This window comes from Malaclemys terrapin, chromosome 1 (assembly GCF_027887155.1).
Source record: "Malaclemys terrapin pileata isolate rMalTer1 chromosome 1, rMalTer1.hap1, whole genome shotgun sequence".
In the NCBI taxonomy this organism is placed as follows: Eukaryota; Metazoa; Chordata; order Testudines; family Emydidae; genus Malaclemys; species Malaclemys terrapin.
Genome location: NC_071505.1, coordinates 111,497,989 through 111,523,558, shown reverse-complemented (window position 1 = coordinate 111,523,558; position 25,570 = coordinate 111,497,989). Strand labels below are relative to the sequence as shown.

The 25,570-nt window shown below is 46.2% G+C and overlaps 1 protein-coding gene across 1 annotated transcript in view; it reads right to left on the bottom strand.

Moving 5' to 3' along the window:
• The window catches only part of CACNA1C (calcium voltage-gated channel subunit alpha1 C), a 734,131-nt gene that overhangs the window by 13,465 nt on the left and 695,096 nt on the right, over window positions 1-25,570 (bottom strand). Inside the window, exons 36-44 of the mRNA XM_054035338.1 lie at window positions 22,262-22,353; window positions 20,646-20,811; window positions 19,674-19,801; window positions 17,180-17,276; window positions 15,240-15,342; window positions 7,603-7,704; window positions 5,732-5,859; window positions 4,201-4,335; window positions 2,725-3,077 (exon numbers count right to left, since the gene is read on the bottom strand). Of these exons, the coding sequence (XP_053891313.1) occupies window positions 2,725-3,077; window positions 4,201-4,335; window positions 5,732-5,859; window positions 7,603-7,704; window positions 15,240-15,342; window positions 17,180-17,276; window positions 19,674-19,801; window positions 20,646-20,811; window positions 22,262-22,353 (1,304 nt within the window). The remainder of the gene's footprint in view (window positions 1-2,724; window positions 3,078-4,200; window positions 4,336-5,731; window positions 5,860-7,602; window positions 7,705-15,239; window positions 15,343-17,179; window positions 17,277-19,673; window positions 19,802-20,645; window positions 20,812-22,261; window positions 22,354-25,570) is intronic.

Below are 25,570 nucleotides of genomic sequence, written 5' to 3'. Positions count from 1 at the left end.
GACCCTTTGTTTTGTCCCCACTTAGTTGGAGCTCCTTAATCAAAGTATCAAGAGTCAGTAGTGATGTACATACTATGAATGCAATTGACCATGCCTGCACTGAATAAGCATTCAGGGCACTGACTAAATTACTAAAGTCCTGTCCCCTGGGGCTCAGTATAAAACCTGAGATGAGAGGGAGAGAGGGGTGGATTTTCTTCTATGGTGGCAAAAAGTGCCGGTAAGGAATTTCAGAAGGGTGCCTCCTTGACATTATACCACCCCTCTCAGCTGTGAGGCTTATGGTCTCTTTTTCCTGTCTTCCACTCTCTGTGCCATTTCTCTCCCTCTGCTCTCTTTCATCTTCTCTCTCCCCTTGTCTTTCCCATCCTTGATCCTTATATTCCAATAATAGAATATGAGTAATTTTAATTGAGTTCAATGGGTGCTATTCAAATTCTGTGGTGGGTGGAGCACCTTGAATTCCATCTCTACCTCCTCCTCCCTCCATTTCCGGTGCTGGGCTTCCTGGTATTAGGCTGCAGTTTGATTGTGCAAGCAGCTGAACAGAACCTGGATCTCTGAAATGCCAGCATGGAGAGCTTCAGAAATCTGAAACTTTCACTCTGTTACCTGTGCTGTCAGCAGGGAGCAGTGTGGCAGAGAAGCACCATGTGGGAATAGGAGAAGTGAAGAAACATGGTTGTTTGGTCATTGGTTCACGCCATTTGGTGGAGTGCAGGGAAATGAGTATACGTATGGTGCTTTGGGTTAGTTGAAAAAAAAAATCCAAGGAAGAGTGTCTGAGTGATCAGACAGGGGATGACTGGCAATCATAGCTGTATGGGTGAAGAAAAGGTCCTGTATAACAGTGTCATTCCCTCATCAGCCCACATGGCAAAGCTCTAGCCAAACCCTACACTATTTTGGTAATAACAGGATAAAACAAACTTCACTCTGCAATGATCAGAGAATGATGGGGGTCAGGTCTGAGATCATGTGGAGATTGAGGTGAAAATTCCACGAGTCCACCAGGTAATCCAGCTACCAGAGTCCATACAATTGTCTGCATTATGGCTAGAGGAACCTAGTTGGTGAATGTCTCCTGAAGACACCATACTACTATTACAGTAGAACCCCAGAATTACGAACACCAGAGTTACAAACTGACCAGACAACCACATACCTCATTTAGAACCAAAAATACATAATCAGGCAGCAGCAGAGACACACACACACACACACACACAAAGCAAACACAGTACAATTCTGTGTTAAACGTAAATTATTAAAAAAATAAAGGGAAAGCAGCATTCTTCTTCTGCATAGTAAAGGTTCAAAGCTGCATTAAGTTAATGTTCAGTTGTAAACTTTTAAAGAACCATAAAGTTTTGTTCAGCGTTACGAACTTAGGAAGGGCTTAAGTGAAACAATAATGGGGATTTGGACATTAATTTCAATAGGAGTAAATCCGGAGAACATTACAGCATGAGAAGAAACACCTACCGTCCCAATGTTTCATAGTAATGTGTCCTAGTTCACCAAGGAAGCAAGGGGGAAAAAGAAGACTATGTCAGGAATGTAACATAAACACAAGTAAGAAGGAGGAGAAGTATGGAAACAAATAGCTGTGAAATTCCTATAGTTTCCAAAAGGAAGGCTGGGAAACGGAAAAGCGATTGGATTCTTTATTCAAACAAACTCACACACCTCTGGCATCCTCGTCCTGTTAGTCTCTTCTCTTCTTCTCTAGAACAATTATTTCTCAACCTTTTCAGGCTGGCAACCTTTTATTTGAAGTCAGAAATATTCATGACCCCTTTACATTTATTATAACCAAGTAAAACATGTATGAATGATAACAGCGATAAGCCTATGATATAATTCATTCATGTGCGTTTTGACAGGTTAACAGCGAATATCTGACTTTGAAGGGTAAGGCTGTATGGAGAGATTGGGAGTGAAAGTCCCTTTGCTTTAGATTATAATACATTTTTGAATGCCTCGCATCCCTCAAGATTGCATTTTATGAGCTTCCTGGGAGTTGTCACCTGCTGATTGAGAAATACTGGTCTAGAGTCTCTCTTCTAGTATTTGCAAGTATGAATTGCATTTCCCCATTCTTTCTCTATTTAATTTGCCTTAGGTAAAACACCTCCCTACAGCCTAGGATGCAGCTCCCTTCAGATACCAATTTTATAGCCTGGGAGATGGAGGGTGTTGATCAATGGTGGTGCTAAGCAGTGCTTCTTTCCAGAGGCTGCGTGTGGTGCTTCTGCAGCATTGCTGGTCTAGGCAGCAAGTTTCATAGATTCATAGATTCTAGGACTGGAAGGGACCTCGAGAGGTCATCGAGTCCAGTCCCCTGCCCTCATGGCAGGACCAAATACTGTCTAAATTAAATTAATGGAGATCTCCTATAACTGGAAGGGACCTTGAAAGGTCATCGAGTCCAGCCCCCTGCCTTCACTAGCAGGACCAAGTACTAATTTTGCCCCAGATCCCTAAGTGGCCCCCTCAAGGATTGAACTCACAACCCTGGGTTTAGCAGGCCAATGCTCAAACCACTGAGCTATCCCTCCCCCCCTAAGTGATGAGCCTGAGAGCTCACCTCAAATCCCATGCACGACAGCACCTTGTCCCGCCTCTAGACTGTCGGAGCATGACTTTCACTAGGCAATATCATTTTTTAAAAATTGTACATATGCGTTGGTTTCATTAGCCCATTGCTTCTTTGGAGCTTACCTTTTGGAAGTGAGTTTCCAAGGGGCTTCCTGCACTCGTATGGTGGGTGACAAGGGTGTGCCATGCCCCTCCACTGTGCTGACAGTACTTGGGTAGCTGGGTGGGCTGTGGAAGCGGGACAAGGCAGTATTGTTGGCATTGTTGATGTTGGCGTTGGATCCCGAAGACGAGTAGCTGCTGGGAGTGAAGGTGGAATCCACTAGCTTCTCGTGTGATGGGGATTCCGTATCTCCCTGGTTGTTGCCAGATTTATTGATGTGCAAAGGGCGCTGGGTGGTGAATGTCTGGGGGAATGAGCTCCTGCCATCACTTTGGTAGTAGCTGACATGGTTTCCGAACAGACCACCAGCCCTCTGTCAGCAAAACAGAAAACATTTTCTCTTGGTGAGTGAGAATAGGTGCAAATGAGAACAATTCTCCAGGCCTGGTGTTTTGTCACTGCACCTCAAAGCAATGTTTGGAGAAAGAAAATGTGGGGACCAATTTGGTAATGTGATATGGCCCGTTACAAGCAGAATGTCTCCCTACCAAGAAATAATCCTAGAATATGGACATCTCTGTCAGAGGGGCTGTGATGGGGTCCGTTGTAAATGAGCTCTAATGTAGTGCTCTGATAGATGACAAGAGCCAGCTCCAGAATACAGAGGGCTCTACAAGTGGTGAAGAGCCATCTTTGCACCTCCCCTCCATTCTTGTGTTGAGTGGAGTTTGGGTGGGTTGGAGAATCTGGGCTATTATGTTCAATTCTGCGTACTACGGTACCAGAAAGAGATCCACTTACTAGAAGGAATTCAGAGAACAGCAACGAAAATGATTAACCAGCAAGAGGGTCTAGTGAGGAAAGGTTTAAAGAGCCTGTTATGTAGAGCTTGACTAAGCCATAATGAAGGGGAGAGAGAGTAACTTTCTGTAAGTATTTGAAGGGTAGAGGCACCAAGGAGAGAGAGGGAATGTTGAGGGTTGCCCAAAGGCATAACTAAGAAAAAGAAAATTTAGCCTGATTGTTCAGAAAAAATTCTCCATTGTGAGATGTATGAGGGGGTGCGACCATCTCCCAGGGACGTGCTGGAAGACCCATTGCTTGGGTCACTTAAAAGTGGACTAAACAAAACACTAGAGAATGTAGTGGATCAATAATGCATAGGATGGAGCATGGAGGTGATGACCTGATTCGTTTTTTCAATTTCCGTGGGTCAAACCCTGACATTCTCACTCGGACTGTATTCAGTCTTTACTCAGGCAAAACTCCACTGAGGAAAAATGGAGTGAACACTACATGAGGCCCTCAGGATTTGGCCATCTGATTCTATTTGACATATAGCTTTATATTTTCCATTTCTGTTCTCTATAATACAGCCTGGGAAACTGAAAGAGAGAAACTGAAATGTACCATATAGCATTGCCCAATCTAATGTATTGGACTCAGCACGTAGCCTCATTCAAGAGGAAAAGAAGGATTTCAGCAGTAGCACCTACCCTGAAGATATCATCTTCAGAGGCAGCGGAAACAGCTTCTTTCATGGCCTTGTCTAGCTCCTCTTCAGCTGTCAGGTCTCCGGAGATTGCCCGTCGGATCTCTGGCCCAATGTCATGCAATGTGCGCAACCCGGCCTGGAAAACAGTACCATGTAACACTCTGTTTCCATGTAGTTAGGCAAGCAATAAAAACAGTATCACTTTACACTGGACATCATCTGCTACCCAGCATTTTATGAACATTGATTAATTTAACCTTACCACTGCCCTGTGAGGTCAGCAGGTACTGTTACCCCATTCCCCTTTTAGAGGTGGCGAGACCAACTCACAAAGAGGGTAAGTTGCTAAAGGCTGCATAGCAAATTTCTGGCAGAATTAGCAATAGGACCAAAGACTCTTCATTACCAGGTGCTTGTTTTAACAAGTACTGCACATGTGCATAAACATACAAGCCCAAATGAGCAAGTGTGGGTGCTTTAGAGTTTGGCTCCTAAATCCGTATTTGGGCACACAAATAAAAGAGCTGAGCACCTACAGTTCCAGCTGAAGTCAACGGGAGCTCAGCACCTTTCAGGCCAATTTTATTCAGGTACTTAAATATGGAGTGGAGAGCTGAATTTTTGGCACCCAGATTTGGAAATTTTAGCCAGAAACTATACCCAGCATTTACCAGACCTCATTAATTGGAATGTGTCTCAATTAGTGTTGTTCTAGGAAACAGTAAAGCTGTCCTATGCTGATGCTGTGTATATATCAGGCTATTTCTCACATGGCACATTGTTTGCTTGGAATCCAGTGTTATCTCTCTTTCTTACTGTAATAGTTTCAGAAGTGTATAGAGCTGGGAATTGCTCTGAGTTCTGTGGCCGTAATAAACGCAAAATTCTTTTTTCAGAAATGCAATGGAAGCCTCTGACACGCAATCTAGCAATCCACACGGCGAATCAGTGGCAGAACTGACACTAGATCCCAGGACTCATACTCCCATGCCCTATCTGCTGGACTATGATGCCTCTTGAATCCAGGCATCTGCCTTGGTTTTTTTTAACTGCCAGACACCTTCCCTGACCTATCCATAATGACTCCCTCCTCAGAGGGGTTTAGGATGAAACATGACAACAGTAACGATCTTACATTTATTTAGTACCAGCTATCCAAATGGAAACCAAATGGAACTAACTATCAAATGTAAAGCACTTCCCAAACATTACCAATGGATTTATCAACTATGAACATAATTCACCCCAGCATCCCGCCAACATAAGGAAGGGTGCATGGCCTTTGATAGATGAACGTCTATCTGGAGAGATTGATATGGCAGCTCAAGGTGCCTCCAATGTTCCCTCTACTGAGGGGCCTGTCTGTTGCTCAGTACAGTTCCCAAAGTGCATAGCACTTGCTGGGAAGGAGGCATGGCCAAGTGTCCTTGACTATAACAAGGTTAAGGAAGTCTACAAACTTATTAAACCTCCAGCTCTATGTCCTTGTTTCATTCCTGTGGCACCCAGGCCCATATCTGCCCATCACTCACCTGCAAGGAGAGAGCATTCCGCTGTGAGAGTTTGCCCACGAGGCCTTGTTCTTTACGTTTCTTGAATTTCCGGAAATACTCTTGGATCAGGAAAGTGGCATAAAACTTCCCGACTGTCACCTCATCGTCTGCATGGGGGATATTTCCAAAAGCAAACAAGCAGCTGATTGTAAACAGTGAATTCACCAATGCAAGCTGCAGAGCTTTGCCATTTACAGAAGAAATCCCAGGAACCAAAGAGAGGCAAAGGCATTTGTTTTCAGGGTAGAAGTACAGCAGGCTAGAGGGCACATTTACTCCAGAGCCATAGCTGTTTGCAGAGGCTCTGTGGGGGTCAGAGATGGCTTACATCTACGGGCATAGGTTAGCTATACTGGTATAGAATGCCTATAACTGATGGGTACATTTACTATAAAGACATGGCTCCTGACCATTTCAGTCACTTGTACCAATTTCCCAGATAAAACCTCAGTGTACCTGCAACGTCCTGTTGTGAGTTAGTACCTGCTTCAAACCAAGGGACAAATCCTGCAGTCCTTGCTCTCCCTTTACTCAGCCAAAACTCTCATTGACGTCAATGGGTCAAATCTTAACTCAATTTTTATTTAGGCAAAACCCACCTGGAGTCAATGGAAGTTTTGTGGGGCATTGATTTCTGTGAGGACAAGGGCTGAGCAAAGATTTCAGGATCTGACCTTAAATACAGACGATCCCCAAAGTGCGATTCTGAGTTACAGCCTGAATGGGGGGTCAGCAATAATGCAGCGCGGCTGTGGGAAGGCTCACCAGCCCAGCATGAAGGCTCATTATTGAGGTACAAGAGGGGAGACCAGACGCCCAGTGCCTGGAAACCACAAGTGTCAATCATGCTCCTGCCGAGGATGAGCTGTCAGGAGATGGATGGGCCAGAAGAGAGGAGGGTCATTGTTCTGATGCTGTGAGAGGGTCAGGAGTTGGGGGAGGATGGGCTAAGAGGAGGGGTCAAGCAAGAGGGTAAAGAGGGATGGATAAAGGGGCTGTGGGAAAGAGAAAAGTGGGACAGAGGGTGAGAGGGGAGAGTGAGACAGAAAGTAGGTAGCAGAAAAGGAGGGCAGGGAGGGGGAGGGGGACAGAAAGCATGTCTCAGATAAAATCCCGGTGCATACTCCCAAATCTACCTCAATAACATACTGGGCCAGATGTAGATCTATGCCAATTTACACCAGCTGAGAATCTGGCCCACTGTGTCCATATGGATCTGACAGGAGGACAAGCTGAAAGCACAGGCCTAGGAACCCAGGAGAAGAGGCCATAGCCTTCGCTCAAGGTTGAAGGTTTATTTCTGACATGCTGATAAAAGTGATGTTACTCTGCTCTCCTATGCCCTGCCTACAGCTACTAAATGTTTATTGCTTCTTCTCGCCCTGGCAGCAAATAGTCACTGACAAGGCAAATAAATAGAACACCCTGTACCAGGGATCACGTTAGAGTTATGCAATACTGATAAGCATCTAGCCCTCCAGAGAAAGGCCATGCGTAATGCAAGGCAAAATCCTGTTGTCCCTGGCTCAATGGGAGCGTGTAGAGAACTGTAAACATCACCCCATTTAGATCTGGTGTATGCATCTGAGAATATTGTTTTCTCTCCCACCCTGACATCTCCACCGCCTCCCAAAAGTTGCCCATTGAGAGGGTTACACATTCATTGATACAAGCATGATCAGCACTCAACCAGCTGTAATGTCCAGTCTGACAGATACCATCGTGTAGAGGAAAGCATGCCTCCCATATCCCATCCAGGACCACAAAAGTGACAGGATTATGGAAAGACAAACAGCAGGTAGAGAAAGGGGTGACAAGACAGACAGACAAGGAAAGGCTAGTTTGCTCACCGCCTGCCGGGGGCACAACCTGATCCAGCAGCTTCATGCTGGTGCGCTTCCAGATTTTCTTAATGATCGCTCGCAGCTCCTCATTGGCTTGCTCCAGGTTACCTGCCAGGGGAATCAGTGAACAGAGGAATTAAGCCAGCTCCAGCAGAGGAGAACATTTCACACGTATACTCCTGCATCCCGAAAGGAAAAGAGTGGCTCAAAAGTCTGCCGAATGCACTCTCTTACAGCAGGAGAATGCTTCAAGAGCAGCAGAGGGCCATTGGATGTGGGCAATGGGATTGTCTGACCATGGCTTACTCCCTTGTGCTCACAGCAGACAGTCTAATTCCTAAACGTGTAGAGACTCAGGAGCTGCTCACACCTCCCTGTGGAGAGATGGAAAGGTGGGAGCGCACATTCTGATTCTGGGTGTGGTCGGACGTCTGCTCTGGATGGGCATTGCCTGGGGCAGCCTGGCTGAGAGAGACAGAAAACTGTAGGACCATTTTATGCTATAAATGACCACATGCGTGATCAGATACAGCACTTCCCGCCTTTCCGGAGGTCCAGTGAAGGCCGAGCAGTGACAGCAGAGGGCCTGTGGAGGGGAACTACTTCCGAAGGAAGAACCATTTTGTAGTAACAGCACAGCTGGGAGTCAGGAGACCTGGATTCTACTCCCAGCTCTTCCCTGCTCTGTGCCACAATTTCCTCATCTGCAAAGCATACGTACTACCACCTCACAGGGAAGTTGAGAGTCTGAAGTTGGTGGTGCGTGAAGTGCTACGGGGAAGGCACTAGAGACATGCAAAGCATTCTGACAAACTAGCACAAAGGCTATTTTAAAGGTATTCTTGCTTATTTTACGAGGAAGGGCTTTGAGAGCTTAATAGGCTCCACCTGCGAGGTATATAAACATGGTACAAAAATACTTGAGGGGACCATACCAGGGACTAGGATATTGCATATTGCATCCAAGGAACTCTACCCCCTTAACAAACATTACTGAATCAAGCAACACAACACCTGTGGGACTGAGTAAATATTAGTATCTCCATTGTCTGTGATCCCCTTCCAACTGCCTCTCTCTTCTCAAGCTGCTCACCTTACAGCCCCTTTGGTTTATTTTTCTGACTCTCATGTATGCCCCTTCTTCCATGCAGTCCTTTATGCATGGAATTCCCTTCCTTCTCCTGGTGGATCAAACTATCACCCTCTCCTCCCTAAGTGCACTTTCCTCATGGAGTCTATCATTGTTACCCTAAGTGAACTCCCAGGCTCTTACAACCAAATCAATATTGCCTTCTGCATAGGGTGACCAGATAGCAACTGTGAAAAAACAGGACAGGGGGTGGGGAGTAATAGGCGCCTATATAAGAAAAAGTCCCAAAAAACGGGACTGTCCCTTTAAAAATGGGACAGCTGGTCACCCTACTTCTGAACCCCTTTCGGGTTCCACCCCATCTAGTGCTTTCCATGCCCCAATGTTCTGTCAGACTAATGAGGGGCCCAGTTTTGTAAGCCTCCTGTGGACTTACAGTAAGAGTCCCCTCCACCTCCTGACACAGTGAGCTTGCAGAACTGGACCTAAGACTGGAAGCTCCTATGGGAACTCCATCCTCCCCAATGTTCTGCACAGCACTGTGCACACCAGCAGTTCTTAATGAATGGTAACGTTAAGTGACTTGCTCAGGATTACACACCAAGTCAGTGTCAAAGTCAGGAATTAGAACTCATGTGTTCTGATTCCCAGTCTCCTGTTTTAACCATGAAGACGACACTTACATGGTTTGAAGCTAAGGCCACGTCTACACCACAAACTTTGGTCCACGCAAGTTACATCGGCATAAAACTACCGCAGTTAGTATATTCCTTGTGCACGTATGTATACTTGCCTCCCTGCGTCAGCGCTGCGCATACTCACCAGCAGTGCTTGTATTGATGCACAGTGTGGTGCACCATCGATAGGTATCCCAGTGTGCAACCCGCTACCATCCAGCGCCCATTATCTTTTGGGAAGTTTTGGCAATGTCTGGTGGAGCCAAAACAAGTCGCTCAGGGGTGACTGGGGTAAGAGGTCAACTTCCCAGTTTTCAATGGTCTCCATCCCATATTGTCATCTATAGCCCATATTTTTTGCACTTTTTAAAATATCCCACAAACCCACGCTGCCATCCTCGTTCTCCACCATCTCTGACAGAAGCACGGAGCCTGCACAGCTTTGCACTATTGTCATAAGCGTTGCACGCACAGGACGCACGATCCTCTGGTAATCGTAGAGCCGTAAGAAGACCCAAATCAGCGGGAAACATGATGATTTCATGGAGGACAGACTGCTGTGGAACATAGTGAGAACCAATGCAAGGTTGTTGATGGTATTCATGGAGCATCTGCAGACAGTGGAGTGCCACTTCTGGGCCCGAGAAATGAGCATCGACTGATGGGATCGCATCATAACGCAAGAATGGGACCATGAGCAGCAGCTGCAGAACGCTCAAGGCCACATTCCTCGATCTGCATGCTGAGCTTGCCCCAGCCCTCCAGTGCAGGGACGCCAGAATGGGACAGCACGGACAGCGGAGAAGTGAGTGGTGCTTGCACTGTGGAAACGTCAGTGGGAAACAATTTTGGAACAGGAAAATCCACTGTGGGGGCTACGGTCGTACAACTGTGCAGGGCCATCAATCGTCTCTTACTATGCAGAACTTTGATGCTCAGCAATGTGCAGGCCACAGTGGATGGATTTGCAACAATGGGATACCCAAATTGTGATGAGGCAATAACTGGCACAAATATCTCTATTTTGGCCCCATCACACCTTGCCACAGAGTGCGTCAACAAAAAGGGCAACTTTTCTACGGTTATGCAAGTGTTGGTGGCTCACTGGGGACACTTCACTGATATCAGCGTTGGCTGGTCAGGTTAGGTGCATGACGCTCACATCTTTAAATAAACAGAGGACTGTTCAGAGAGTGGCAAGCAGGGACTTTCTTTCCTGAACAGAGGATTACCACTGGGGATGATGAGATGGTAAGAATGGTCCTGGAGGACTCAGCCTACCCCTTGCTCCCAAAGCCGTATACCGGCTACCTCGACAGCACCAAGGAAAGATTCAACTACCGGCTCACCAGGTACAGAATGACAGTTGAATGTGCTTTTGGTAGAGCGAAGGGAGACTGGCATAGTTTACTGACAAGATAGGAGCTCAGTGAAAAAAAATGATTATAGTCACCTGCTGGGTCCTGCATAATGTCTGTGAGGCAAAGGGCAAAAAGCTGCCGCTAGGGTGGGTGCCAGAGGTGGAATGGCTCTCTGCTGAGTTTGAACAGCCAGACATAAGGGCTATTAGAAAAGCTCAACATGGAGCTATCCAGCTCAGGGAGACTTTGAAAGAGCACTTTTACAGCAAGCCGCAGTAATGTGCTGTGGTGGTCTGTGCTCTGCCTGGCCCTGCAGTTTTGAGGCCTGCTAGGAGTTATGTGAGGTTGGGGTACATCTATGACTATAACACTGTCAATGCACCTATTCATTTTGTGTTGCGTGTGGTACATTGATAATTATTACACTGTGCTTGTCACTGGACCTCTGAGTTGTGTCACACTGTACAATAACAAGTAAGAGAAGGTTACTCATCTGTGCAGAAACTGACGTTCTTCAAGATGAGTGTCCCTGTGGGTGCTCCACTCCAGGTGTTGGTGCACCCCTGCGCCTTCGCTTGGAGATTTTTACAGTAGTACTCGCACGGGCCGCGCACACACGGTGCCTCCCTCACGCGCCAAATGTGCCTCAATAATGTGCACGCAGGTGGCCCGGGCTCTTCAGTTCCTTCTCTACAATGGAGACCGCTCCAAACTCCGAAGTAGAGGGGAGGAGGGTGGGTAGTGGAGCACCCACAGGAACACTCATCTCAAAGAACATCAGTTACTGCACAGGTGAGTAACCTCCTCTTCTTCGAGAGATGTCCCTGTGGTGCTCCACTCCAGATGACTGAAAAGCAGGTCATCCCTAAGGAGATAGGGACTTTGGATCTGGTAAGAAAGCTGTAGATGGCACAGTTCAGCCCATTTGAATGTCGGTCAGGGGTCCCAGAGTAAGAACACAATGTTTAGCAAAGGTATGCTCTGAAGCCCAGGTGGCGGCTTTGCAAATATCTGTGAGGGGAATGTTACGTATGCCATAGACGTTGACATAGATCTGATGAAGTGTGCTCTAACAGAAGTTGGAAGATTCATCTTCTTTAGTTGGTAGCATAGGTGGATGCAGTCTGCTATCCAATTGGATATTCTCTGGGTAGAGATGGATTTGCCTCTTGATCATTCTGCGATTGAAATGAAAAGTTTAGGGGAAGCCCTAAAGGGCTTAGTCCTATCCAGATAAAAGGACAATGCTCTGCACACATCGAGTGTGTGCATTGCTGATTTCAAAGTGTTGGCATGTGGTTTAGGAAAGAAAATTGATAGATGGATAGGTTCATTGAGCTGGAAGGAGGAATGCACCTTTGGGAGAAATTTAGGATGTGTTCTGAGTGTGACTTTGTCTTTAAAAAATATAATGTACGGTTCAGCCATAAGTGCTCCAAGTTCTCCTACACGTCTGACAGATGTAATGGCAACTAAAAATGCAGTTTTCATGGATAGATGTAGGAGAGAGCATGTTGCAAGTGGCTCAAATGGATGGTGCATCAACCATGTGAGGACCAAGTGTAGGTCCCAGGGTTGAGTGGGTGGTCTAATGTCTGGGTATAGGGTCTGGAGGCCCTTGAGGAACCGCTTTGTGATGGGGGGGGGGCGAAGATAGAAGTGTCTCTGGTCTTATTGTGAAACTCTATAATTGCTGCTCGATGTACCTTTATGGAGCAAAAGGAAAGCCCAGATAGCTTAAGTTCTAAAAGATAGTCTAGTATTAGTCTAGTGAAAGAGGGGCAGAAGCAGGAGCGGTGTGCTTGGGGGAGCACCAGGGAGTGAACCTAGTCCATTTATGGAGATAGGTGGTACGAGTGGATTGCGTTCTGCTATGTAACAGTACGTTTTGTACCTGTTCAGAGCAATCTAGTTCCTCATTAGAGAATCATTGGTTTGAGGTGCAGCATCGTTACGTTGGGGTGGTGTAGTTGACCCCGTGTTGTGATAATAGGTTCGGAAGGGGGGGAAGTGGAATCAGTGGGCAAACTGACATCCTCGTTAAAAATGAATACAATGCCTGTCTGGGCCACGTAGGGGCTATTAGTATGACTCTAGCCCTCTCCGCTCGCATTTTTCCGTAGGTGCACTGTTGCCACTGCGAGAATCATGGAAAAGACGCGGGATGCTGTTGAGAGACCAAAGGGTAGAACCCTGTATTGATAGTGATTTAAGCCCATAACAAATCTGAGAAAATGCCTGTGGGCGGGGTGTATAGTTACATGAAAATAAGCATTCTGCAGGTCGAGGGCTGAAAACCAATCTCCCTGCTCCAGTGCTGGAAGTATGGCTGTGAGGGTAACCATTCTGAATTTTTGCTTTCTGATGAACTTGTTGAGTCACCTGAGGTCAAGGATGAGTTGCCATCTCCCACTTTTCTTTTCTGTCAAAAAGTAGTGGGAATAAAAACCCTTTCTCCTGTGCTGATCGGGTACCGTCTCCACTGCTCCTATTTGTAGAAGAAGTTGCACCTCTTATTGGAGGGGGGTCCCTGAAGAGGGATGAAGTGGTGGGGGCAAGGAGGTATGGACAGGAAGGGGATGGAATAGCCCAATCGGATGACCTCTAGGGGCCATCTGTCCGTAGTGATGGCTCTCCAGTTGTGGTAGAATGGGAGTAAATGGTGACCAAAAGGCTGGATGAGAAGTATAAGTGCTGGAGTGGGTGGGAGGTCTTCTATACCCTCGACCAAGGCTTCAGATCTGCTTATTAGATGGAGGGAGTTGCAACGGTGCTGATGTTGTGAGGCGTCGTCGTTGATGCCTGGGTCTCTGGCGGTGTTGCTGTTGGTGGTCGTATGGCCTCTGTTGTGTGTGGGCTGGGTATCGTGGGCATTGGTAAGGCTGATACCTGTATTGTCTTCTTCTAGTTTCTGGTGTATGGATGCCTAGGGATCTAAGCATTGCTCTGGAATCCTTCATGGTGTGCAGCACCTCATTGGTTTTTGCTGCAAATAACTTCTCGCCATCAAAGAGAAGATCCTCCACGGTGTTTTGAATCTTGCATGGGAAAGAAGAGGTAAACCATGAAGCCTGACACATCACTACGGCCGTCACAGTGGACCTGGCAGATGTGTCCACAGCATCAAGGGCAGCCTGCAATGCCGTGCGGGAAATAATCTGCCCTTCAGAGGGTATTGCTTTAAATTGGTGTCTCTTGTCCTCTGGGACGTCATTAAGTCCATGAGTTTCCTGTAATTTCTGTGATCATATTTGGCCAGTAGGGCCACATAGTTTGCCACTCTAAATTGCAGCGTGGTTGATGCATAAACTTTGTGGCCGAGTAGGTCCATTCTTTTTCTGTCCTTGTCAGAGGAAGTGGACTGGAAATGCTGCTGTTTGTTCTTTTGGTTGGCTGATTCTACTACCAGTGAATTTGGTGCTGGGTGTGTGAAAAGGAATTCTGAGCCTACCCGGGTGACAGAAGTGAAGAGGGAATTGCTCGGCTGCATGAAACTAGGAGTATAGGGCAATGGCACTGAATACTGGCACCACTGTCCACAGGCAATGGTGATTTTAGCTGATATCTCCCTCCTGAGGGTAACCAGGGCACAGACAGCACAGCTGGCATCCTGAAGCCGCTTGGGCCCGTATGCTGCTAGCCTATGTACTGCAATTGTGCCAGCCTAAGTTATCGCTGACTGGTGTGGGAAAGCATCCTATGGCAGAGGAAGAAATAAGGCTGCCAAACCTAGATGCCTTTGGCAGGGGATTGCAGATACTGCCAAGAAAGTTCCATTAAGATCTCTCAGGAGGATTCAAGGGACATCTCCGACAGCTAGGGAGACCAGTACTGGGTGGTGTTTATATGGCTAGACCAGCTCCATGCCACATTTGGGCTCCCCACACAAGGGATCTCCTCAGCTGTCCTTTATGGCAGCTCACCTTCTGCCCTGTAGTGCAAAGGTGACAGAGCAGGGGCTGAGGATCTAGCCCTTTGGCCTGGCCAATATTGTTCCTTGATAGCATCTTTTCTCCATCCTAGAGTGGTCAGTGATTTCAGGCTGTTACCCCAGAGCCTATTTGCTGCCCTCTGAAGGTGCAGATGTACAGCTTTGGCACATATGCCACCTTTTCCCCTCTTTTCCTGACCTTATCTGAGCATTCACTAGAGCTGCAGCTTTAGTTGCAAGATCATCTAAGAGGGAATTTTAGGAAAATTATTAATAATCCGGAATGATACTACAAAGGTACCAGTTGCCTGGATGACACTTCGCTAGAAGCATTGTACCGTCCCTCTAGGGTGTTATTCCTTTTTACACATTTACATTTGCTTCCCGTGGCACACACTCAAAGTGAATAGCTGGAATCATTTTATGCATGTGATCTCCATATGTCATTTTCAGACCCAGTAAATTTCAGCATAGGTGTCATCCATCTATGCTCCCAGTCATCACACGCAGTCACGTGCATGAAATAAAATCACATGCGTCATACACATTCTTTGAGATTAGGAGGCGCAGCCTGAGTGGGTTACCTTCAGTTTTGATCCTCAGTGCTGTTCTGACCAATGCAAAGAGGGTGGCATTAAACATGACAGTCCCATCACTGTTCAGTGGCATATTCATAGAGACTAGGCGCTATGGGGTAGGGAGAAGAAACAGAACAATCATGCAGTCAGCACACACTACTCAACAACATGTTTTTTCTCATGCCCTCACACCACTCTCCAGACTTATCACCCCTCCCACCAATGCAGACACAGTCCATGTGCTTGGTTACACAGATAGAAAAGGATTCTTCATACCATCATAACAGTAGAATGTGTTTGCCCAGAGGCATATATTACAGTACTTCAATGTGAATAACCCTTTCTAGATCGGGACATAATTTATCTCTCCACTTTCCCCAGTAGCAAGTGGGCATGTACCCACAATGCATCTACACAGACTGGTATTTATTACAGTAGAAGCAACATTTTACATTTACATGGCATCTTTAATTCCTAATGATTGTGAAGTGCTTTGCAATCTATAGGGAATCACTTTGCCCACCACTGAAATGTAGCTACCTCTGGTGCAGAGCTGTTTAACAGATCACAGAAACTCTCCACCACCTTTTAGGACATGAAGTTAATACCATACCCTACTGCAACTGCATGGAGAATTTTAGAGAGGCAGACTATAGCTGTCTAAATCAGAATGTGGATGATAAACTGGAATTAACACCCTTCCCCTTGTGCCAGGTGATCTATAATGACACAAGAGCCTTGATTTTACATTTTATCCTAAAGATGGCACTGTCACTAACACTTTGCCCTCAACACCTCCACACTGGGCATGGTTCAGTGCTGACTTGGGAGGGAAAAATGCCAGCTGCTGACTCCCCACCTCCACTTTCTGCAGTTCCAAGTTTCAGTGATTCAACCAGACGTTGCTTAGCATGCGAGAGCTGGCAAAATAACAGGATGAAGTGGTCTGGTTGCAGCCACAAAAAGTAATGTATTTCTGCCCAAAGCCTTGTTATATTCTAAGACTGATAATAACCAGCTACAAGAGGAACATATAAACTTTATAAGTCTCTGGAGAAGGACAAATTTGTCCATAGAGGAGAAAGGAAACACAAAGGCTAGAAACAGATCCTTCACAAGGGCAAATCCTTTTTGATGACTGGAAGCTTTTAACTAAGGAACTGAGGAGGAAATTTTCACACACAGACTCTCCTCCCTTCCCCCCTCTTTTCTCTTATTTCAATATGTAGGTAATACTGCTGTTTAGTCTGTAGAAATTATTTAAGGAATGATAACTCATCCCAGGTGCATTAAGTACGAAGAAAAGTCTAAAAGCTATTTCCCCTCCCCTGTTATTTCTGTCTACCTTTCAGAGACCATATCTATCTTATCTATTTATCTGTCTCTACTGCATGCATACATCATTGATATTTGACGGCTACAGTTATCCAAGAGCCTTATTAGTCCGCATAGTAGCTTGATATGGCTAATGGATTCCCACCAGGGCACTGAGTGCAACTAGAAACTGCCTGCCGTCTCTCAACAGAAGAGCCCTGGGGAAGGTTACTCCCATCTGAAATAGGCCAGGGGATAGGATTACAGTATACCGGGTTCGGAGTAAACACATACTATTCCTGTCTTCCCCACTATGGGGCAGCAGACCTCCTCAGATGGGTCTTTATAGCCTACATGACTGTTTCCCCAGCTAATATGTCTATAGCATCTACCACTATGTATACCTGATAATTCCTGTGCCAGGGAGTCTGCAAACTCTAGCAAGGAATCTATAATATAGGCTAACAAATGGCCTGACTAGAAGCTAATAAAGCAGCAAACAGTGTTTACCAGATAATTCCCCAGAACCTACGCTCTAGATTATCAGTAAATGAAGCTGTAATTTGTTACATTTGTGCTTCCTCTGAGATGTTCTTCCCTCCTCCAACCTCCCCCCAACTGCACTGTCTTACTTTGCAAGCCACTCGATGAGGACAGAGCTTTCCAAAGCCCAGCGGAGGCTGAATCCGCCGGAGCAGCGTCACCACGTCCAGGTGTTTGATCCGTCCTCTGGGGAAGAAAATATAATATTGATGATATAAGAGCCTGCCAATCCATCTGGAGAGGGCCTGAGAGCAGATGCTGTTAGAAACATAGATGAGGTCTCCATCCCAAGATTTCCAGAACCACTCTGTGTTAACGTGACATAGCAGGTGGCTTTATACAGCGCCTCTCATACTAAGTGTATCTCTCCAGCCTTGCACAGCCATGAGTTAGCTCCTACTAGTTTGAATGTGTAAGAAAACACAACAATCATTATACACTTAGGCCAATATTTGCAAAATTGGCCATGGATTTCAGTGCCTCAGTTTCTGGGTGCCCCACCTGACACTGTGGGCACCCAAAATATTGAATCATCCAAAATCAGTGGTCACCTTTGAAAACATTGGCCTTAGTAAATAGCATTGCAGACAGGGCTGGCCTTGTGACCCACGCAGCTGCACGAGGTTTCTCTTTTCCTGGTGCTCTGTCTCAGTCACAACCCTGATCCACCATCCCTCAATTCTTGTTTATGCTCCTATCTGTCTCTGTGGCCAGTGGGCAATGGAAAGAATCCAGTCCCTTAATGCCTCCATACACCCATTTTGAAAGCTGCAATTTGGCTTTCCAAATTTTGTAAATGGGTCATCAAAAGTGAAAAACTCAAACGGGGAAGGGACGGGAGTTGCCACAACCAGAGTTGGAATCTCAGGCTGGCATGGACATACAGACAGGATTGAGAAAAAGAGACCATTTACAGGTGGATCCTTACAGGTGATATTTGTCATATGGCTCCAGCAACATATGGCTAACCCTATTTACAAAGAGTCCTGGGGCTTGTTTACACATGAGAATTAATCTGGAATAAAGAAGGATGTGAATTTCAAATAGGTTAACTATTTCCAATTAACTCCATGTGTGGATGCTCTTATTCTGGAAATAAGAGTGCCCTATTCTGAATTATCTTAAACCAAGTGGATTAAGCCAATTTGGAATAAAGCATTCTTATTCAGGAATAAAAGCGTCCACACATGGGGTTAGTCAGGGATAGTTCCTCAGGAACGGCTATTCTGAAATAACTCCCCATGTCAACATGCCTTGGATACTAGGGCCTGTTTTATTAGAAAATGGAATGTTTATTCCAGCACTGAGGCTCTCTCTTATCTTTATTGAAAATTGCTTTGGACAGCCACCAGGGATGGCCAAAAGGGACCTCTGTTTAAATGTCACTTCCAACAATGTGACACAGCCCCAAATGCTGCACAGCCAGCATTAGCTATGAATCCAATGAGTCCTGAACTCATGATCTCTTTGTCAGAGCCAAGTAATTTACACCCATTTGAAGGCCCCTTTACACTGTCAGAGTGCCTTAAAGAGGTCTAGTGTGAAGGAGCATCAGGCCCAAGAGTGTTTCAGACTGAGTCAATTGTGGGTCAAATTCTCCTGTCAGTTGCTCTTGTGCAAACTTATTAACGTCGGTGGAGTTGCAGGGGTGGAACAGAGGGGAGAATTTGGCCCTCCACATGCAATGCATATATGCAGTGATGCAGGCTGCGGCTGGCACAACCACATCGCTGCTGGCATATGGATGACACATGGAAACACAAAGGGTACGTCTATACTTACCTCCGGGTCCGGCGGTAAGCAATCGATTTTCTGGGATCGATCCCGGAAGTGCTCGCCATCGACGCTGGTACTCCTGCTCGGTGAGAGGAGTACGCGGAGTCGACGGGGGAGCCTGCCTGCCACGTGTGGACCCGCGGTAAGTTCGAACTAAGATAGTTCGACTTCAGCCATGTGAATAACGTAGCTGAAGTTGCGTATCTTAGTTCGAAGTGGGGGGTTAGTGTGGACCAGCCCAAAGAATGAATGCTGCAGCTTTGGTGTGAGCCAAATACGGGATGCAGAGCAGAAGGCATAAAAGTAACAGAGTCCAGGTCATATAAGGGCACACAGACCTGTTTCTATGGCTACCCAAGAAGGGTCAGACTGGCCAGGTCACAGGCTGGGACTCAGTACTACAGCATGTGATCCAGCGTACCAATCCACTCAACAAGCCTTCTTAATGCATATCCCCCACAGGCCTGTTTATTAATCTGATAAATGGCCTATATTTTTCCAAGCTGTGCACAATTTAAAATTACTTGCAGCTGGGAAAAAAAGCAGACCATTTACTAGACTTTCTACTGCTCACGTATCCTGGAACAGGCTGCTTCTCTATCTGATTCACATGTGGAGAGATGGGGGAGATTTCAGCTTCTGCTTCCCTTTTAGAGTTTTCACAGAGATTTACATACAGCTGGATTTGCTTCCTGCCATGAGAAGATGCTACCCTATTGCATTGGGTCTGGGATGCCAGACTTTTGAGAGAATAGAGACTGTGCACCAGAAGTTAGCATGTTCTAAAGTTCAGGCCTAGTCACTTACTTGGCTTCAGGGTCATACTCTGCCCAGATCCTTTTAAACTCGTCAAGGTGATGTGGCCCCAGAATGGACCAATCCCGTGTCAAGTAGTCAAAGTTATCCATAATAACAGCCACAAAAAGATTGATAATCTGCAAACAAAGACAGAGGTGATGTGAAGAAGGAGGCATGGAACACCAGACTTTACTTGGCTTCCAGTTTGCGTCCAAAATCTGGCCCTGTGTGGTTTGACTGTCTCTCTTCTCATAGGTGACACCATGTCAAGTGAGATAAGCAGAGGCTCTTGATTTAAATGAAAGGTGTTGGAGGCAAGATGTTCTTAGCAAGGGCCCCTCAAATCTTGCTCCCCACAACTGATTGATGAAGCCCATGTTTGCTGAGCTTTTGGGCATGCTGCAGGGCCTACCTATTTATACAGGCTTTTTCCTGAGAGGGGCCTGGGGTTTTTTTCCCTTGGGGGCAGAGTTGGAGTCATTTACTGGCATTGAGCCAAATGGTTTAAAAATATTGTAGACATTTTCTAGGAGGGTGTTTGCAGCTCTAATGGCCAGCTGCACAGTGCGTGCTGCTGTACTGCGTAATACCAGGAGAACTGCACTGCCAGGACGGAGCAGATGCAAGTGGGATATGCCGTTTTCACAGTAATAGCAGCAGTGGATAAAAAACAGATGGAAGGTAGGAGGGAAGGTGGGAGTGAGGCGCTGGTGGCCTCACTTCAGACCTCAGGCCACTAATCTGTTTTTCTGATGGGAGGTGTCCTTGTTTATATTGTGACTGGCTGTTGAACTTGGTCTAGAGAGAGGCTCCAGAGCATGAACTGTGGGGATCAATTATCACTGTCATGTGAGGCCATTGTGGACAATGTGTATCAGATTTTCTATGTATGAGATCACTTTTCTGCTACACAATGTCAGTGCCCAGGGAAGTAAGGGGTTACTGGGCAGTCACAGGCCAGTACCATGTATGCTGACTCACCAAGAAGGCACAGAGCATGTAGAAGCTGATGAAATAAAAGATGGAAAAGCTGCTCCCACAGGAATGGTCGCCTTCAGTAGAGTTGGTTGGCTCTGACTCAGGATCGCACTTCTTGTCTGGCAGACAATCAAGCATGATGTCCTGCCAGCCTTCACCAGTGGCACACCTGGGCATAAAGGGATACTTGAGAATGGGGAAGTGAAGTCAACAGTGACCACTTCAAAAGGGAAGCAGCAGTAAGCACATGAAGAGCCTTCTCCTGCTCCCATTGAAGTCATGGCCTACATACAATGGGTGATGGGACAGGTTTAACATGAACTGGCATGTTCCTTTCCTTCTAGCTTTGTTGCTATCATCATGTTATCCATTACTGGAGCACCTGCTTTTGTATACCATGGATACGGGGCTGCCATGTTCTGACCAGATGTTTGAGGAGATTTTTGAGGGGCTGGAAGGAGATCAGCATTTTGCTTCTCCCATTTTGTGTTCCCTCATCCTTTTCTTCCCTGTCCTCTCCTGAGCTGCCCATTTCCCCTGTCCTCACTCCCTGTAAACCTGCAGGCAATGTAAGAGTGGTGTACCCCTGCAAACTCTTTCCTTCAGTTGGTCCAGTCCTCAGCACGCTCTGCCCTGCCTGACACAGATAGCCAGAGCTGGGTGCCAAACACCAGTTAGGGGAGGGATGATGTGTCAAACGGAGCAAGGAACAGTGCCCTGATTGGTGTTTGGCATCCCATTCTGAGTACATACTCCACAAGGCAGTGAGGGAAAGGGACAGACTGCCAAAGCAGCGATAAATAACCTGAACAGGTAGTGGAGGTTCTGGGGGGAGTCTTGTCAGGCCTATGGATGCTGTATACTGGCTGAATGCTACTGAACCCTTAGTGGGAGAAAGATCTGGGGGTCCTAGTGGATGAAGTACCATATAAATATAGGCACAACAGTAAACAAAAGGAAGATATGTACATCGAGATAGCATATTTCAGGATATCAGCTGATCAACAACTGGGTCAAGAAATTTCCCCCTGTGGCAGAGTATTTTCCATTGTGGGAGTTTTAGGTTTTTCTCTGAAACAGTGCCACTGTCAGAGACAGAATCCTGGACTGCACGGGCCACTGGTGTGTTCCAGCAAGGCAATTATGTTCTGAATATTTAAGGGAACCACTTGAACACTGTGATAAAGGTTCCCTTACCTGCTGCAGAAGGTCAGAGAGCCAAATGCTTTGGTTGGTTTAAAAGAATGGATGGTTTTGTGATCAATATCAATATTTGTGGCTCAGCTGGGGTGATCAGATTTGATGCTTCAGTGTGTAACTGGTCACCTCAGGGGGAAGGAAATAATTCCCCTCCCACACATGTAGCCCACTGAACAACTGGATATATGAATTTATGGGGTGGGGATGTTGCCTTACTCTGACACATCAAGTATTGGCCATTGCTGGAGGTAGGATATCAGGCCAGGCAGACCAATGGTCTTCCCCAAAATAGAAAATCCTAGGTTCTGGATTTGGGACACTGTATTTCTAATCATCTCATGATCAAGATATGGTAAAAATGGAGAAGACATGTCCAGATGCACAGTCACCCTCACAGTCCAAAACTCCAAGGCACCCACCTGAAGAGTAGCAGCACTGCTTGAGGGAACGTCTGAAAGTTGTTGTTGCGGTTTATATACGAGGTATCATTCAGAGCAATTTTACCAAATACCTAGCAAAAAGCAGAGGTCTCGTCAACTTAGCCTTGTAGCCCCCAAAACACTCTTGTCAGCTGTAGTTCCTTGCATCTTAGTGATTATGAGCACTAGAGCCTTCCCCCTTCCTACAAGATGTTTCCTGCTGGTTTCCAGTATTTGCTACTCCTCCTCCTGTTTGTGCTATATCACTGGAAAAGCACCTCACAGAAACAAGAGGCACATTCTAATACACCATTAACATAACTAATCATTCATTATTGCATGTGCCATGAATATGTGACTTGGGGATCTCATTTCAATGTGCACTCACACTGGATGTTTTCAGTGGAAAGAAAAGTAATGAGAGAGGAGAGGCTGCAATTTTTCTTTCCTTCACTGGCGTTCCTGAGGCTCAGTCTGCACTAGGAGAAAAAGCATTGCAACAGAGCACTGTCTGGAATGCCCAGTGTCTGTAAGATGCCTTGCATCTGCACACAACAGCTGTGCCCTAGTATAGTGTAGAGCCTCACATTTGGAATTTACCCCCAAGGGTCTATAGCGACAGGGCTTGGTGCTAGGAGATAGGCGTTTCAGGAACCCCAGAATGCAATGGTGCAACCATGTCTGCCAGGTGTCCTGGGTGTGATTGCTTCAAAACAGTTCTGTCCCAAACCAGCACTGCTGCATGGACACTGGAACAGGGGCAAGAATAAAAAAAAAAACCTATGGGGTGAATCCTGCAGTCCTTACTTGGGGCAAAACTCCCATTGAAGTCAATGAGAAGTATGATTAAGGACCGCACAAGGACATACAGGACTTGGTGATTGACCCTGATAAAAAATGAAGGCAATGGGAATCTTTCCATTGATTTCAATGAGTTCTGGATCAGACTTTTTCTGAGTAATACTTGCAGTGCTAGTGAATCCTGCAATGGCTAACCAGGAGCACCTCAGGCAGGGAATAGGGAGAAAAGAGAGCAGAATTGCTATGCAGAGGGAGGGCAGGGGAAAGAGAGAGAGAGTACAGCATGTAAAGAGGGTGTGGCAGGATGAGGAAAAGGAGAAATCAGAAGACAAGGAGAGTGGGGGGAGGAAGAGGGCAAAGCATGCAGAGCAACAGTTACTGAGAGAGAAAACCTATCAGAAGCCTTGAAATATCTTTTAAAGCAGAAGTTCTTCAATTCTGATCTGTGGAGATCAGCTGCTCCATGGAGTTACTGCCATCTGAGAGGCAAAGCTTTCATCATTGCAACAATATGAGGTCCTGCCATGCTAGGAAGTTTTAATGGCTTCTTTGGATGCCTGCCAGAACTCCCTTGTATGCATGTGTTTGGGCTGCTATACAGACAGGAAAACCTATTAACAAGTCTCTTTCTTTGTGTGTTTTGGTTTGATTGGGGCTTTTTGGGTGTAAAATTCAACATAATCAAATCTGCTGACAACACTGAAGCCAGGGAGGAAGTAAACACAGAGAGGCAAACTGCAGAGCAACCTGTAGAGATTCGAGTCAGGGCTGTAGGCAGTGCAGACAAATGCAGCACTAGTAAGCGCAAAGTCCTACATGTAAGGAGAGGAAATAAACGGCACAAGTATACCAGGGGGAAAGGTAACTAAGCAGCCAGCCCCATCATACCAAACTGACTTCATTTCCATCCTCTTTCCCTAACACATTACTGTCCTAATGATACTTCTTAGGAATTCAGTCAATCTAGTTCCTGCAGGGAAGGTGTGGGAGCCAGCTGAGGAAGGCAGGTGTCCGCCAGAGAATTACTGTCTTAAGGATCAAGTAGTGGTCTGTGATACAAGCACAGAAAGTTTAAGAACCACTGATTAAAAACTTGGGGAAAAAAACAAAGGTGTATCCCCATTCACTTCAGTGGAGTTAGATCAGGGATGAATCCGGGCACTAAGCAGCCCACTTATTAAAGGGCATCCTCCTCAGTGAATGTACTTGTACTCGAATCTTGGTATTTATCAGAGCTGAGGGAATCTGCAATTTTGCTTTGCTAGGGCTTGCGCAAACATTTTCTTCAGTTGCAGTCCATGTGGCTTCATCCACCCCTATCCCTTATGCTGCTCTGAGTTACACAGGGGAGCAGACTGGCTGTGGGTCAGCCTTAGGATTGAAGGAGACTGGCATTAGGTTCCCAAAACTGGAGGAGCGTAAAGGTGGGTTAAAGCTATCTTTGCTCCCCTCCAACTCCACCAGTTTTGCACCAAGCTCAGCTTAGTCAGATCACAGAATCCAGCCCACAATCCTCAACGAATCTTAGATGAGCAGGGTCTGGGTTTTGAGTTTGTAATGACACCCAAAGGCAGGGGAGTTCAGATGGTTTCAGGCTTCCTTGAAAACAGCTTGTATAGCTTTAGTTTTTATAGCCACCACTGCTAAGAGCTGAGGAAGCTTTGCCAGGCCAGAAAGTTCTCTTAGAACTTCAACTACTCAGGGCTCTTTATTCCCCATCTGACATCATCATGACGCTGATTTAAAGGACAGAGTGTTGTAACCTTATAGCCAGAACGAGTAGCAAGAACTGAGTGACTCTGGAGGAACAAAGAGCCTCTTTGCATGCAAATATCCTCAGTAATTAAAAAATAAATAGAAGGAGAGAAGTACAGGGAGAATTACAGGGAAACAGTTCCATCTCAGAAGGGCCATCTTTAAATAGAATGCTCTTCAAGAGCCCTTTGGGCTTCTCCTGGTTCAGATCCCCCCTCTCTCTGGTGGGCAGTGACAGCCCCAGCTGCACTGAGGAGGCGCTGGGAGTAACTGTTGTGGGAGGACAGCTCAAATACTCAGAGGCAGCTTGAGTTGAGGCAGCCCATATTTTTCCTTTCAGGAGACGGTACATGAGGGAGTTTCCCTGTTGGAAGAGTCTGATTGTCCTTTTAACTACCCAGCTTCAACTCATATAAGGCACTGGCAGTGTTACTACAGGCTTGCTACACTACTCAGCAGTGAAACGGAGCGTGAGGGAAGAGCTGCAAGTAGAGGAAGATGCATGAGGAGGTTCCTCCCTCTTGTCCTTTCCAGACAGTGCCTCTTGGGCTATCATCAGACTGGTAGCTTCATCCATCAGCATCAATTTGTATTTTTCCACTTGGACATGTTAGGTAGTGAGCCTTGAATATTGTTACACTTCATGTCAGAGAGGTAGCTAAGATGAACTGATAGGTCTTCTTTATATAGGAAATTCTTATGTCATTGTCAAGGTATTGTCATGCTAATGACATTGTCATCTAGGCTTTCAAG